The 17,797-nt window shown below is 29.4% G+C and overlaps 2 protein-coding genes across 2 annotated transcripts; both read left to right on the top strand.

Moving 5' to 3' along the window:
- Positions 1 to 6,870: 6,870 nt before the first annotated feature.
- On the top strand, positions 6,871 to 9,002 carry LOC8263137. Its single transcript, XM_002526651.4, has one exon. The coding sequence runs from the start codon at positions 7,234 to 7,236 to the stop codon at positions 8,773 to 8,775; it is 1,542 nt and encodes a 513-aa protein (XP_002526697.3). The 5' UTR covers positions 6,871 to 7,233; the 3' UTR covers positions 8,776 to 9,002.
- Positions 9,003 to 9,144: 142 nt separating this feature from the next.
- Positions 9,145 to 13,162, top strand: LOC8263136 (probable protein phosphatase 2C 65). The gene is made up of 5 exons (XM_002526650.4): positions 9,145 to 10,849; positions 11,523 to 11,897; positions 12,081 to 12,198; positions 12,285 to 12,508; positions 12,652 to 13,162. The coding sequence occupies exons 1-5, from the start codon at positions 10,631 to 10,633 to the stop codon at positions 13,105 to 13,107; spliced, it is 1,392 nt and encodes a 463-aa protein (XP_002526696.2). The 5' UTR covers positions 9,145 to 10,630; the 3' UTR covers positions 13,108 to 13,162.
- Positions 13,163 to 17,797: the final 4,635 nt, after the last annotated feature.

The raw sequence follows: 17,797 nt of genomic DNA, 5'->3' as shown, positions 1-17,797 counted from the left end.
GAGAGATCTGTTTCCCTGCCTTTCGATGCCCACTTGATTGGTATTCTGGATTTCTCATTAAGTTTGTAGGTAAAACACACACTATATTAGCTAATTCCTTTGTTCTGAAAAATTAGATTTTAAATTCATACCTGAATTAAGAAATGTAAATATTTCTAACGTTATTAATTTATTTTCAATTATTTCTCAAAAATATTTTTATTAAACTTTTTATAAAAATCATAATTTATTTATCTCGAAAGAGAAAATGATATTATAGGAACATGTTAGGTTCATCTCTGAATTAGAAATGGCAATCAAATAAATATATTCTGATTTGTTGACATTTATGGAAGAATTCTCTGCATTTGTTGAAATTAATGTCACAAATTGAAATATTGAAAACTACCAACTCAATTTGAAAACTAAGTTCAAAATTAAGTCTAACATAGCTTGATGAAAAAAAAAAAGGAAGTTTAAAAATGAAAAAAGCGACCAATGGAGTTGGTGAATAAGGCATCAAACGGCAATAATTTGGTGCGATGATGAAGGTCGTTGGTAGAGTAGCAGGACGTGTTAGCACTGGATCGTCCACAAGGCAGACAAATGGAAGGATCGTTAAAGTGAGACAAATGGATAGAGGCCGTTGAATACGGCTACAGTTACTGCAGCTTTAACCTTTTTCTTCTGTTGCCCTGTCTTCCTCTTCCATGCTAAAATCCGCTTCTACAGTCTTAACTAATAAAATGTCACATGGCGTGCCCATCATACCATATAATAAAGTTATTAATTGCATATATGATATATTTATAGTTATATTACATTAAATATGCAATATATAATAGTATAATAAAATTTTATTACATATCTTATTATGTTCATCAAACATAACCCTAGTGTTTTTCTTTTTCAACAAGCCAATACTTCTACAAAATCTACGTATCTTTTTGTGAAAAAGAAATAATTAAAAAAATAACAAATAGCAGGGAGTATAAAACATGGAAACAAAAATAGTTTACTTATTTTATTTATATTTTATTTCAAGATTTCATCTGATGAAATATGTGGTAGTACAAAATAAAAGAAATTATAAATGATTGGCTAAGCCACAGCTGTGTCAACCGACAACTAACCAAGCACATGTGCCACGTGTAATTGAAGTTCTTTTCCCAACATTTCAATAATACAGCGAAACACCAAATTCCTTCACAATAATAAAACTACTAAACATAAAATAATAGGTTTAAGGGGAAATTATCAATGCCCACACAACCTTTAGCCTTGTTTCAATTAGAACCTCAACCAAAATTTGCTTACAATGTCATAACCCTTATGCAATGTGTTACAATTTTTAAAAAAAGTACAATCCTGATTACCTCAACAAATTAAATTAACATGTGTTAATTGCTGATTGGCTTTGATATAATTTATTGAAAGTAAAAGAATAAAAAGTTAACTAAACATTATATGAAATGAAAATATAAAAGATATAAAAACTCAATCGTTGTCTTTTCCAAACCTATACTTTCCTCAATTTTGTTCCAATTTTATATTTTTGAAAGATTTTCTCTTTAATATCTTTATACAAAATCATAAAATTCAAATCTTTCATTCACTCTTCAAATTTTATAAAAAGATGCTATCATTTTAATATGAATAAATAACCCACTACTCTTTAAATTCTACAACTTGCAGATTTTTATAAATTCATTCTCAATGTATCACTATTCTTCAATTTCTAGAACTTGAAATTATTATCTAAATATAAATTCATTAACTCAATATTTTTTTATCTCTATTAAATTTAAAGGAGGATAAGTTGTTTATCGAGAAGAATAACATGGAATATGATAAAGAAGATTTAAAAGAGTACTTCTTTGTCGAATATAGAGATGTTTCGATTTGTAATTTTATTAAGTATTTGTATTTTTATGGGTTTTGTAAATAAGTTTCTCAATTGGTTATATAGTAAAAAAATGATGGAGAAATTAGTTAATAGAAAGAAAAAGAGAAAAACACCAAAAAAAATTATGTAATTCTGCATTAATTTTCTTCAAAATTTATCCAATGAAAAGGAGATAAGCAACATATAAAAGAAAAAGAATATAATCCTTTAATCCGGCTATGAAACAAAATTAAGCATATCTCTTTAATTCTAATGGTTTGCACAAATGATTATTGATATTGGAAGTAAATCTTTTATTGAGGCTTTAACTGAAAACCAAGGTATAGATTAGGGGGGCTTATATAATTTCTCCTAATTTTAATTTACATTTTCTTTTTGGTTTGATTAGTTCATATTTTTGTTGAGGGTGGGCCCATCTGACGAAGGGTATAACGGGCATTATGGTCATAGGAAAAAAGATAAATAACGGCTAGTGCGGCGTTTTGGTGCGTCCACAAGAAGCGTGTCTGAGTCTGAGTGCCGTGCCTGCTTGTGGCACTTTCCTGTTTGGTTAGCCCAAGAAAAGCTCGTGGGTTGGATGACTGACTGATCCGGTTAACTTGGGTGACGTTACCGATTAATGATCCTTCCTTCCTGTCCAATGCTCATCCATTATCCATTCCGTCGCTTTCTATCCAACAAATAAATAAGATAAGAAAAAAAAAATGCCACTAATATTATCTCTTTTTAATTCATGAAAAACCTAAAGAGCGGTCTACTAAATAATACGGATGATTTTTTTTTCTTCTATAAATCGATATATAAAAGAAATTTATTTATTATATAATATTATTATTTTATGTAACTTCTTTTTAATAATTATAATTTTAAAAATTAACAAAATTAAAATTCACAAAATTATTATATTGATCAAGTCAATTTTGTTTTTTGATATTTAAAATAATTATTTTTTCTGAATTAGATAATCTATTTTTAATTTATATATGAATTAAGAAATTTAGATTTATTTAGTTAAACTTATTAATTTTTACCACTAAAATACTCTTATTAAATTCTATATAAAAACTATAAATTCACATTATATATTATAAAATTATATGAAATAGTACTTTTATCAATTAATTACGACTACTTTTAATAAAGTACTTTACTGAATTAATAACTAATAAAAAATGAATTACAATTTAAAACAGACTACAAAGAAAAATAAACAAATTCAGTCGTAATATTCCATGATTTTATACAAAAACTGACAGATTGTTTAAATTCTTGTTGATGCAAATTTAACTTTAAGAAAACTAGTTAATTGTGATTTCTAATTATCACCCGGAGAAACTAGTTAATGGCTTCTTGCTTACACATGCTGCTTGCTGGCAGCATTTAATATTGCTTTACAATTATTGTGATTATTGCTCTATAAATTATTGAGATTCATTTCTTCCAAAAATCAATGATGCACATAAATATTAAATTATGTATAGCTCTAAATCTCATCCAAATAAAAAGAAGAAAATTTGACCTTTTTATTATTGATTAGTCAGTTCTTCATAATCTAAATACAATTAAATTTCTTTTTTTGGTATATGATTAATGGTAAGGTGGGTAGCCAGGTTGAGATTGCACTAATTTAATATTATTTAATTTTTTTTTGTTTGCGAGCCCATAAAATGTTTTAATAAACAATTTTTTATAAGATAATAGTTTATCATTGAATGAAGTGCATCTCCCAGTATAGCATTAGTCTTTGGCAAAAATAGACCTCAAATAATCATGCAATATTTAATTACTTAAAACAATGAACATCATTATTAACATTACATCTCACTCAATATTAGATTTTATTTAAGAACATCAAGTTATGATCAATGACAATAATAGTTTTTGAAAGAGGCGTGGTCAACAACTCTTGACAAAACACCAGAACATCAACTCTTAATTTCGAGCAAAAACAATGCATTGGGAAGATTATGATTTGAGTCTTGAGATATTATTATACTACAAAATGTTTATGTTGATTAGTGAATCTTTGTTTAGAAAGACTTTTCTTTACGAACTAAATATAACTGATAAGTCAATGAATTACTTTAAGAATATTTTCCTTTTTGGAAATAGAAATTAAATTTTAATTATTTTTCAATTTAAAATCATACAGAATAAATATATTCAAGTCTTAAGTGAATAAGAATTCCTAACCATAAGAAAAGTTTCGAATAACATGCTCATTGTGACATTATAAGGAACATATCCGAACAAATAAGAGACTAATTTTTAAATACTAGGAGATAATTCTTATTCATATACGAATATAGACCAACTTGACTATATAAAGAGACTATATCCATAGTTTAAGATACCCTATATTCATTTTGATAATTACACAATTTATAATTTGTTTTCTTAAATCACTTAGGCATCGGAATGGACCTGAGGATCCATATCTGGTGATTTTGTTATTTATTCATCTATATGTACTTTTTTGAGGATTATCGTGTTAGTCGTTCATTAACTTTGTTGAGTGATTCATCGATCATTTGTTTATCATATATATATATATATATATATATATATATATGAATTATAGAGTATGAGTTAGAAACAAAATTGAAATATATAATACTAATTATTGATTTTTTTGAATCGCCATCAAATTGTGATTATTTCATTAATGAGTATCACCAATATTGACTCCTCCTTATTAAGAAACGAATTTCTTATTTTTCATAAAAATTACAAAAATTAATTATAAATAAATTAAATATATTTATATATCGCATTTTATGAATTATTAATATTATTAATAAAATAATAATAAAAACAAAACATATATACAATAATTAATTAATTGAGATTACGTAAACATTGTAAGACTATATTATACATAAATATCTACAAAATGCTTTATAACAAAAAGTATAATAATATTTTATTTTATATAAAAATATAATAGTATAAAATAATAACAAAAACAACATATATATAGAATAATTAATTAATTAAAATACATAAATATTGTAAGATTATATTATATATAGATAATCTGGAAAATGCTTTATAACAAAAAAAAATAGTATTTTGTTTTATATAAAAATAGAATAGTAATAATAAAGGATGATATTAAATATTTAATCAAAATAAAATGAAATCCTTATAAATGATTGTTTTAACTCCAATTCTAGCTAAAAGTTTTATTTAATTTCCAATTTTTTGATTTTGATTTTGATCTTAGAGTTTGAATAAATAAAAATGATATATTAAAGAGAGTAGTTTAGTTGGATGAAGGACTTCAAATTAGAAGTGGTTTACTTCTTGAGGGTTGGACTTTAAATTGGAACCGTGAAACCATTAACCTAAATTCATATTTTGATTGGACTAATTCTAATCCTAACCTAGAGCATAGTCGAATATATAAAGAAATTTATTCTGAATGCATCAAATTAGCTCCCGCCACGGGCTGATTTGCCTCTAGGGACTAGACTGATTAAATTTAAAATCGAACTCAAATTAATTTTGAATTGCAGAATCCTTTTAAGGGTGCTTTTTTCCAGCTAATTCCGATTAAAAAACTAACTAAAAAAAAAAATTTAATTAAAGAGAATAAATTTCTTAAGAGGATAATTAAAGGTATTAGCTAAATAATTTTTTTAAAACAAATAAAACAAACATAAGTTCTTAGTCTTCTAAACTCCAAAAAAAGATACGTGTAAACATCTAGTAAAAAGTTTAAATTCAAGTCAATTAATCTTTTTTATGCAATGATTCGGCCAAAATTGAAAGCCCGGAATCATTTATTTTCAAAGACTACACAATCGTTAATGAATGATTTCTAAACTAGAATTGTTAGTTCATGAACTGTAACCAGATTTATATTAAATTAATAAAAATGAGATTGAGATTGCTTTAGGGTGTTCAAAATATATATTTAAAATTTTTCATTTTTTCATTAATTATTTTATAAAAAACTATTTTATTTATTTTTTTATAAAATAATTCTTACAATAAAATTTAAGATTGAAAACCTTTTCGAATTTCAATATTAGTGCATTATAAGATAATTTATTTTTATTTTATTATTTTAAAAACTTTAGAGAAAATGTAATCTTAATCAACGTGAGGATTCAAGGCCGAAATAACTCGCTGTTTCTTTTGAAAGTAAAAATAAAAAAAAAAATATTTTTTAATATCTAAACTTGTCTAGAAATGACGATCGAATGGTTAAATTCTTAAAATTAATATTGTATGAAAATCTATAGAAAAATAACAAATTGATATTTTTAGTAAATGACTCTCACGCTAAGGTCCCTAAGCAGTCATTTAGTGGAAAAGGAAATGATATTTTTTTTTAAATTTTTACTAATATAAATAAAAGAGTAAAAATTGTCAAATTCATCAAAAATTAAAATAAATTCAATAGTGATATAGCTTTAGATTAAATTTTATCTTATGTAACTCTCTTTCTTTAATTTTTGTTAATTCTCAATTTAATAGTTTTAATCTTTTATTTCTAATTAATGAATTTTAATATTTATTACATTACAAAACTCTAATAATTTAGTAAAAAAAATTTATATATGGTAAATAAATTTATTATTTTATTAGTTTTACAACATATTTTTACCACATATTTATTATTTTACTTAATATAACATAAATTTACATTGATATTTATAATATATAATATATGCTAAAAATATTATTTTATTATTTTTTACAGGTTGGCTTATTTAATTATTAATTTTTAAAATTTAATTACTGAAATAGACATCAAAAATATAATTATTCCAAACAAAAATAACACCTTGCTATGGGTAGCAGTGGCAATCCTGATATTCGTCAAAGAAATTAATGGCAAAGTACAGGTTTCGCATTCACCTCACTTTCTACGCACTTCCTTCTCTCTCTAACATCTTTCTATTACGCGTATTAACCGGCTAAACCGGTCCCTCAATGCCACGCCGCGTTCGTCTTCTTCCCAAAAGTTCTTCCTTTTATTTCCTTTTCCCCATTTATCTTCCATATCTGTCAAGAACCTCCTCACTCTCTTTTGTACTAATGGCTTCTATGCTCTCCTTCTCTCCATAAGAGAAGCTTTCTCCTCCCAGCAAAAATCTCCACATCATGTTTTCCAATTTTACCCCTCCTTTCCTTCTCTATTTCCCAATCCACTCCTCTCTCTCTCAACGTACTTCTCTCATCGGCGCCAACCATACCTCTGCCCGCTTCTGCTCTCGCTAATCTCTTTTCTTTTGTTCCGTTCCTTACCCTCTCACATCACAGAATTCTTTTTTTTTTTTCTTTTCCAATTTTCAGAACACAATTTTTTCATAGGTGTGTATACAGTGACAGACAGTATGATGGAGCCAACCACAGGAAAACCTAGCTTTCTTCGGAACGTGATGACACGTGTTCTATTATTCGGCGTTTTAATAATCATCGTTCGATTTGCTTACATCGTCACAATCGCCGGCGAAACATGTAATCTCGGTGACTTTTGCTTTTTCTCTTTACCAGATAATTTCAATTTCGTTATCACCGGAGCAGCCAGTAACGATGTCGCATCAAGGGCTATTAAACCAGCAGGTCCCACCGGGGATGATCTCTACACAAGCAAAGATTGGATCAAAGCCATTAATTTCTATTCCTCAGTGTTTCAAGATCTGATCACAGATGGTTACCTGTCGCCGAACTCTAAATCTTTATGCGTGGAAACGCCGCTTGGACAGGATGTGTATGCGTTGAAAGAGATTGGAGTCAAGGACGCGATTGGAATTTCTAAAAAGGCTTTTAAACCGCTGGTAATTTCTAGTAAAACGAGCCGTCTTCCGTTTGATGATGAAAGTTTTGACTTTGTTTTCTCTGGTCAAGGTGGTTTTGATAAATCATTACGGCCGTTGGATCTGGCATCGGAGATGATACGGACGTTGAAACCCGAAGGGTTTGTTGTGGTACATGTTAGGGCAAAAGATAGGTATAGTTTTAATTCATTTCTTGAATTGTTTAATTCTTGCCAATTGATTAAATCGCGCAATATAGATGGGTTCGATTCCTCTATGCTTTACATTAGAGAAATTGTTCTTCAAAAGCATCACGTTGGGGAGAGAATGTCTGAGGGTAATTTGGGAAACAAGTGCTCTGTCCCGGAGCATAAACGGGAATTGGTTCGTAATGCGGAGGTATTGATTAAGGAGGAGCCGTTAAAGCCGTGGCTTACGTTGAAAAGGAATATACAGAATGTCAAGTATCTGCCATCAATGGCTGATATTAGTTTTAAGAATCGGTATGTTTATGTTGATGTTGGAGCTAGAAGTTATGGCTCTAGTATAGGAAGTTGGTTTAAGAAACAGTACCCGAAACAAAATAGAACTTTTGATGTCTATGCAATTGAAGCTGATAAAGCTTTTCATCAAGAGTATAAATTTAAAAAAGGGGTTATGTTATTGCCGTATGCGGCTTGGGTTAGGAATGAGTCGTTAACTTTTGAAATTAATCATGACCCCGGTAAGGAAGTTAAGGATAGAGGGAGAGGGATGGGGAGAATTCAGCCAGTGACATCTTCATCCTCATCGTCCGAGAGCGATGGGAGTTTTGATGGTGAAGTGGATACAATTCGGGGGTTTGATTTTGCTGAGTGGCTGAAGAATACGGTGACAGAAAAGGATTTTGTTGTGATGAAGATGGATGTTGAGGGGACTGAGTTTGATTTGATACCGAGGTTGTTTGAGACAGGTGCAATTTGTTTGATTGATGAAATCTTTCTTGAGTGCCATTATAATAGGTGGCAAAGATGTTGCCCTGGACAGAGAAGTTCTAAATATGAGAAGACTTATGGTCAATGCTTGGATTTGTTTACTTCTTTGAGAGAAAGTGGAGTTCTTGTTCATCAGTGGTGGTGATTGGTGACAATCCTATACATCTTTTGTAACATTTTTTTATAGTCTGTTTTATTTTGGGTTAGGAGAAAGAGTAAAAGATAGATCCCTTCAGGCTTCCCCCTTCCATAGTGAAATTGTTTTAGGATTCTTTTTTTTTTTTTCTTTTTTTTTGGAATCTTGGCTGTATTCATATTCCTGTTATAAGAACTGTAATTGCAAATGAAAGTTTCAGTGTCTGTTTCTTCTTATTCCATTCCTCTATACTCTTCTTGCATGTTATTGTGTTATAATAATGTCTCTGTTGTATTGTATAAATTAATTTTTGGGCCAGATGTCTAAACAATTTGCCAAAGGACTTCGAGTTGCTATATTAGATGCTTAAAAATGTGTTTCTGGTCTGCTTTATATTCTTCTGTTCAAGTACTGTGCATCATCAGGTATTATTTGCAGTCCATGATTTGTTATTCTCATATGTTCAGATTTCAAATGCTTGAGATAGAATTTGCGTATGTATGAGAGGTGAAACAGTTGTTCCTGAGAGGGAATTTTCTAGTCGGAAGCTTTTGACTCGCAATAATTTGTGTTAAATAAAGAAAGTGAATCAATATAAGTGCAGAGTTGGATGGATGTCCCTTGACAGTTGACAATGATAATGTTAATGTCGCTTGGCAAGAAAGAACTAAAGTTGGATGGTCCGTTGGTGGTACATTGCAGTTCCCTTTTTAACATCAAACCTCCTCTCTCTCTCTCTCTCTAACAAAACCAAATAAATGTAAATGAGATAGACTAACTCTATTTAATATTCTTGGATTGATCAAAACCAATGCTTCATGTTCGTGTTTCTGACAATGCTTGGAGAATGGATGTTTGTGGGCTTCTAGATGATGGATGCTGCTGCTATGCCTTCAACCAGCCAGTGAAGATTGTTAGCTGGAGTTTGTTGGATCTAAGTGAATTAGGGTAAGGGGGATGGTGAGGGATTGAAGAAGAGGAATATCTCTATCCAACAGTGTCCACTGGCTTTTAGCTTTTGCCAGCCAAATAATATTTATAAAATAAATAAAACTAAAGTTACAAACCAGGTAAAAGTAGAGAGAACCTCGCCATACGGTTGTTTTCATAGCAATCCTCGTAGCTGTTTTAATTTTCGCCTTGGTTGAGTTATCACATTTCATCTAAATTGGCTCACTGGATTCGAACAAGTTATCACTAAATGGTAGGAAATTAATCATTAATCCTTAAACAGCACCATTCCATTAGAGGTCAAGCTAACAATGAGGATATATTATTCGTATCCCTGCCACTGGCCAACAGAAACATGAAAAACACATCGCAGTTATTATGAGATATTAAATTACAATTTATTATATCTGATTGCATGGTCTCACAACTCACAAACAAGTGCAAAATCCATACCTTATCTTAAAGAAAGAAAAACAAAATAGTTAATAAAAAGAAAAGACATTAAGAAAAAAAAGGGATGGTGTGATTTTAGTGAGTGACAAATAAAAATATAACGTTATTATGTCATTGAGACATTTATCTTGTTTTAGTTGTATGCGAGCGAAAAGAGCTCGTTTATAACATAATTAGAGAATACGCAAAAATGATTAGTATTTTGAGAAGAAAACTGAAAATTTACAAAATGAAAACGAGGAACATGCGTTTTCCATTCTTGAGTCCTAAAATGTAGTTGGGATTTATCAGATCCATAACCAGGAGGGCTTTCTTTCTTTCGTTTTTCTTTTCCTTTTCTTTTTGGTTCCATTGATTTTATCCCAGAGGATATAATTTCTTAAGATCAATATCAATTCCAAGGAATATTTTGTTGGGATTGATATTGTCATTGATTTTCTTGGTTAAGAAAGAAATAGATATGGGAGCATGCTGTAGTAAGGAACCCAGTTTCGCAGAAGGACGGGTGGTGGAAGATGTTGTCGAAGATAGAGAATACGAAGGTAATGAGGATGACGATCATGTTGCCATTGGTGATTATGGTGCTAGAATGAGGCTCCATGGTGCTTCTAAATATATATCAATGTATTCCCAACAAGGTAAAAAAGGTGTTAATCAGGATGCCATGACTGTTTGGGAGGTAATTAACTTTTAACACCCTTCATTTTCCCATTTGGTATGTCAAATTTCACTTTCTTTTCAGAACATCTGATTAATGGATCATATTAACACATGTATGCCTGTTCCTCTTTCTTAGCATGTATAACAAAGAAAAAGAAATATAATCCAGCATCTGTTTTCAGAATTCCATTGTAATTTTTATTAATTCAATTTAGGATGTCTTTAAATAATGGTAATGTTTTTGTCAAGATCCCATGTTATGAATTTCTCGGACTTTTACCTCCATTGTTGACATGCTTGGATATGTTACACGGGGTTCCGAGAAAAATGGCACTCTTACATTTTTCTGCTGTCATAATCTTAATAGTTACATTTCTTAGTATTTTATGATTTAAAAAGACAAGAAAAGAAATATTCAAGATAATAGATATCATGTTAGCATAATGGATCAAGGAATCAGAGAGAAATTAGGATATTGATTGCTTGCAATTAGATAACAAAAGGTTTAAATTTATGGTCTAAGAGGGTAGAATTTAACAAGCATATGAACTATAATTAAAGCAAAATATGTATTCTTTTTCCTCCTTTTCAGGCATAGTCAATTTGATGACACTCGTAGAGTTATAAAATAAGATTTTAAAGAAACCTCAACACTTCAATAAGAATTGACATTGACTTAAATTCCTGTTCAGGAATTTATCGGTAATAAAGACATGTTTTTCTGTGGAGTATTCGATGGCCATGGTCCGTATGGCCACAAGGTTGCACGCCATGTCCGCGACACTTTACCCTCGAGGCTCTCTGCCGCCATCAAACTATCACAGGCTAATAGCATCAAATATGGTGATACTGATACCGCTGATGGAGAGGATAGCGATGACTCTAAAAGTGAAGGTAGTAAAGATGGTGAAAATAGTAATTCTACTAATAATAAGGGCACATTGCTCTTATCTTCATGGGAGGCCAGTTTTTTTAAATGCTTTAAGGATATGGATGAAGAACTTAGCCTTGATGCTAGCATTGATAGCTTCTGCAGTGGTACCACTGCTGTAACCGTAGTTAAACAGGTATTGGTAGAATGTTCCTATTTATTTCGTCGTCAATAAAGAGAACTTGATGCTGTTGTTTATGAGCTTTTTGCTCTTTGAAATCTCGAGAGTCAGAGCCCAATTATATATACAGGGAAAGAAAAAAGAAAGAAATTGATTTATGTGTTGTTTTCTTTTTAAATTCTGGGTTCCAATTTTCAGGGAAATCATTTGATAATTGCCAATTTGGGAGATTCTCGTGCTGTTCTTTGCACTAGATCCAACAAAAACCAACTCTTTCCTGTCCAACTCACTGTTGATTTAAAACCCAACATTGCAAGTGGGTGCTTCTCATCAATTGTTCGGTTGCATGGACAATTAGAACCATATTGTGTAACATTATTTTGATGTCTGTTACAATTTTAGGTGAAGCCGAAAGAATCAAGAATCGCAATGGCAGAGTCTTCGCGATGGCCGAAGAACCCGAAGTGTATAGAATATGGATGCCGGATGAAGATTGTCCTGGTCTAGCAATGGCTAGGGCCTTTGGAGATTTCTGCCTGAAAGACTATGGCCTCATTTCAACTCCTGAAGTTTCTTACAGAAGACTAACAAATAAGGATGAATTTGTGGTTCTTGCAACTGATGGGGTAAGAAAAGAGAATTTCCGCTCTTAACTCTTTTGCCATATTGAAAGAACCTAACAAGTTCTCTCTGATTAGCTGATCAAATTCTTCAGGAAAAGTTCCTGAAATATATTTTATTTTTGAAAGTCCTATTTGTTCTTTTATAGATATGGGATGTATTATCAAACTACGATGTGATAAGGATAGTTGCCTCAGCAAGAAAGCGATCAATGGCAGCTAAAATGCTAATAAAGTATGCAGTTCGTGCATGGAGGAACAAGTATCCTGGTTGCAGGGTAGACGATTGCGCAGTTATATGTCTTTTCCTGAAAAGTCGAACTGTCTTAACCAGATCTTTCTCTGAAGTGAGCAGAGTCAGTGCCAATCACACAGAGCTGGCAGAAACATATTCTGAGGTGAGTAGAGCAAGCATGAATTGCTCAGAAATTGCGGCAGTTCCTCAAAGGGCTAGAGATCATGGATATGAAACACTACATGCGAAGCCTTACTTAGGCTCCAAAGAGAACACTGCTCCTGATGGAGTCAATAGAGTAAATTCTGTCGTCAAATTTCCTCGACTGCGGAAATCGTCCAAGGATTTTGGAGTTGTACCTGATACTTGATAACGGTGATTCTTGGAAAGCTAACAATGAAATTGGCATTTATGGGATTATTATACCTCATTTTGTACAAATTGACGCCGCCACCCTTTTTCTTTAGTGTCCATCCCTAATTCCCATGAATTAAAATCTTCCCCTGAAATAGTAATGGTCAAAAACTAAGAAATGATAACTGGAAATACACACTTTCTTGGTAGTTTGTTAATCTTTTTCCTTTTCTTTTAAATTTGTTCCATTTCGATACTGGTGATATCACATTCCTTCTCTATTATTAATCAAAAGAAAAAAAAAAAAAATCTTATTAATATGATGAGTTTTGTGAATCTATCTTTATCCACTTATTTCATTTATGCGTTTACTCTCAAGGCTTGCAACTCACCAGCCAGCTCCAATAAATATCTTTGGTTCCTTAAAAACCACAGTTTCATGGTGACATTAGAGCCAATATAATCGAACTAACATCACTTGGGCATCTCATTGGTGCTAAGAAATTCTCCTCCCTGTTAGAAGCTCTTCCTGAATATTTTTCTTTACAACTAGAAACCAAGCGGTTGGCCTCCTTTATCTCAATCTCGTTTTCACTTAATACCAGTGTGATATGGCAGAGCGAATTCTCTTTAATCTGATGTGCTTAGAGTATCTTCTTATTACTCTCTACGTACTTCCCTTCTTTTTCTCTATTCTTGTTTTTATTTTCAATCTCAAGGTTTCTTAGTATGGCCTCCGCATATCACAGTGGAATGCATTGATTGTTCTAGAACAAAGATATGGGTGCAGCTGCTTGGTCTTTCTCTTGATCAGATCATTTAGGCTCTAATTTCTTCCTCCTCTTCCAAGGAGAGCAAAATCAGTATTAAACAGGAATTAAACCTTCTATGCCAGAAAAATAAATGATATTAAAGATCTTGCATTTAATGGTCAAAATTTGACGACCAGAATACAAGATTTTTTCATTTAGATGGAGTTCATCCTCGTCGATGTTATCAGTTGATCCACATCAAGAATGAGCATAAGGGTTAGACTCAGATCATAATCAATGGCACAATTTCTAGAAAATCACTGGTTTTTTTAATTTAAAAGAATTGATTTGGAGGATGCCAATGAAAGCCTTTAAGGTGTTAGACTTAGAAGGAGTTGCCTTATCTTGACCCGTTTATCTTTTAGAGCTGATATTATTTATTTTAATAGGAATAAGGTTTTATTTATCATTCCAACTTCATAGTCATGCCCAATTTAATCTCTCTTTTTTTTTTTTTTTTTTACTTCTATAATCAATTTAATTTAACTTTTAAATTTTTCAAATAGGTTTTGTTTAGCTTTTCGTTTTTTAGCTGAGTCAATCAGATACATTGTAATAAAAGCGTAAAAAAAGAAAAAGACTACAATGAGCTTGATGGCTAAATTGAATTTGGGGCACAAATTAAGGGGCCAAATTGAATTGTATTCTATCTTTAAGTCAAAAATTAAAGATAATGGATATAAGTTTTCTAATTTACCATGAATCCATTGAAACATCAAAACCAACTCATCACCGCCATCAATATTTTTCCAGCACTATAATCAATACCTTTTTAAATAAGAAATAACTAGCATTACTATTAGAAAATAAAAAAAAACATAAATGAGATTTTATAATCTAACACCACTGTTTCACATCTTTATTAGCCTCTACATATTTCCACCCATCACTTAAAAAAAAAAATATAGCAAAATTATCGTCAGAACATACAAACACATCGATCTATTACTACAAGAAAATGAACATAATCTAAGAAATCAAAGGCATTGCCAGCATCGACACTAAAATTGCACTACCATCAATTTCTTTATTTGCTCAACTAATTAATTAAAAATCTAAAATATAAACTTAATATATAAATTCAATCATAAAACTAAATTTATTATAATTTTATTATTTTTAAAAGTTGGGTGACCAAATTAGATTCTATATCACATGCAATTTATTCTCATAAGAAAAACTAAATTAAACCTATTTAAAAGGTTTATAAGTTAAATTGGCTATAAAAATAAAAAAAATATCAAATTGAACCTAAATGCAAAACTCAAGATCCAAATCCTTTCATTTTAATATAAAGCCAAATCCAACTTTATTTCATTTTAATATAAAGTTTTTCAATTGAAGCTTTTGCTCTTCGCAATATATTATAGGAAAACGGCGAGACTTTAGGTCAGTAGTCCAATTTCCCGATTTTAGGGATAAGTACAAAAAAACACCCTATGATTCTACTGTTTTACAAGTTTAAACATGTATATTTTTAAAACTTAATAATTTATAATTTTATTGTTTGACTGTCAAATCGTAGTGTAAGAAGCCATTGATATGAGGAGATTGATTTAATAATCAAAAATATAATTATGAGTTATTAAGTTTTAATCCATCAGAATTTTTAACGGCAAGATATTTTTTATTACAATTTATAACCATATTTTTTTTTTTATTTAGAAAAAGTACGTATTTGAAATTATAGAAGCAAAGAGATACTTTTTTTTTATATTTATTCCCATCTTTTATACTAGGGATGGCAACGTGATACCAAAGGAAAGGGAAGAGTGGAGACGAGATGTCTAGTTATTTTATTTGGCAAATAAATACTAATTCGTAGGGAGAAGAGAGGGGTAATAATTTATCCTGTTTGGTAAAAGGGAAGGAATGAGACTTGTAATAACAAAAGGATACAAAGTAACTAATAAAAAAGTATAGAAAATACTCGTGTAAATTGTCAACAAGAATACAAGTCATTTTAAATTTTTTAATATAAAATACATTTAAATATGATATTACTAGCAATATAAAAATAAATATATGTGCACATTAGAATTGATTTTGAAAAAATAACAGAAATCCGAACTAATATTATTGAAATATTCAAACATGAAAATAAAAATTATTTAAAATCCAACTAGCAATCATAAATAAGTCCCAAATTGAAAGTGAAAGATTCAAACGTTTAAATATCTAATCTGCAAATTAAATTATATATTTATACATACTAGACTAATATTAGTTATATATATATATATATATATATATAACTAAATAGGCTTATTTTTGGAATTCTATTAAATTGATGAGGTATAAAGGACTATACGAATAAATTATAATTCTCAATTAGATCAATTTTAACTTATATGAAGGGAATGAGAGTGAATTGCTGCCTTCCTCTCTTTACTTTTCCTTCATTCCCTCATTTCCCTTTTAACTTTATTTTTACAGCCAATAACTTTTTTACGATCTAACATTTGAAATTTTTTATTTGTATAGTATTTTTTGGTATAATCTTTTAATAATTTTTTGGGTATGTTTTTTAATTAAATTATGATAGCATTTCATCATCCGTCTCTATTCACATAAAAAATCAAATAGCTATTATAAACACAAAACTGTTATCTTTTATTGGCATCCTTAAATGACTTTTTAGTTTTATTTTAATTATATCTTTATGTAAATTTAACTGCATTTTGGTATTTTTTTATATATTATGGTATATTTTTTGAAACACATATTTTCATGTCATTAAAATATACTAGTTGCTATAAAAAAATATGTGATATTATTTACTTTACAAATACTAAACATAAAGATATAAAATAAAAAAAATAAATCTATTTCATTTGGTGGTTGATTTCACAATAATACAAGTTAAAATATCTTTCTTTCAGTATTTTTTAGATATAATTTTTAGTATTTTTTTTCTGATGAAATTCTGAAAATATAAAAAATAAAATGATAAATCTATCTCATTTAACTAATTTTATAATAATACTAGTTAAACTAATATTATTTCAATATCTTTTAGATATACTTTTAGTATTTTTTAAATTCTGAAAAATAAATATAAAATAAAAATTAGTTTCAAAATAATATAAGTTAAGATAATATCCTTTCGGTATCTTTTAAGTACACTCTTAATATTTTTTTCCCCGACGAAATTCTAAAACAAGAAAATCATATAATAAAAAGAATTATAAAAAAAATCATAAATTATTATTTTTTAAAATGAGTAGGTAAAATTTTTTTTATTAAAAAAGCCAAAACCTCATGAAATTTCTTCAATTTTATTTCCCTAATCCTTATTAAAGATCTCATTACTCCTCGTATGTGGTGCTGGAATGTTCTACTTCTCAGAAATCATTTTAATATTGGGGAAGTAATAACTATTCAGAAACCCAGATTATTTTAGTTATATTATTTCTTATTTTCAACGTATGAAGTTCTTTCTCTAAAAGGGTGACAGTCTAGTTGGGCACTCAAAAAAATTATTTCTGTTATTATAATCTATCGAATCTGTAAAATCATATCAGTTACTCTTCTCCTAGCTTAACACTTTATGTGTAATTTGGGAATTGTGTTAAATAAAGGTGAAAGCACAACCTAAAAGAACCCTTACTAACTACACCTTTACACTATATTGTTTCTGTTATTATATGCACACTATTGTATATATATATATTCTTGAAAAAGTATTAAAAACATGGTTATGATTTGGTCATTTTTCAATTTTAAGCATGCGAATTCCTTTAATAAATTAGTGGATTAAGTATTCTATAGTGATACTCTATTTATGAATAATTTTTATATAGTTATAAAAAATTTCAGTCTAACTTAGCTAATCGTAAATAGGAATAAACTCTATATTATAATAAATTATAAAATTTTTAAGTTTCATTTTAA

The sequence above is a fragment of the Ricinus communis genome, chromosome 10 (genome assembly GCF_019578655.1).
Source record: "Ricinus communis isolate WT05 ecotype wild-type chromosome 10, ASM1957865v1, whole genome shotgun sequence".
Classification (NCBI taxonomy): Eukaryota; Viridiplantae; Streptophyta; class Magnoliopsida; order Malpighiales; family Euphorbiaceae; genus Ricinus; species Ricinus communis.
The sequence above is the reverse complement of the archived record's forward strand: the minus strand, read 5'-3'. Positions and strand labels throughout refer to the sequence as shown.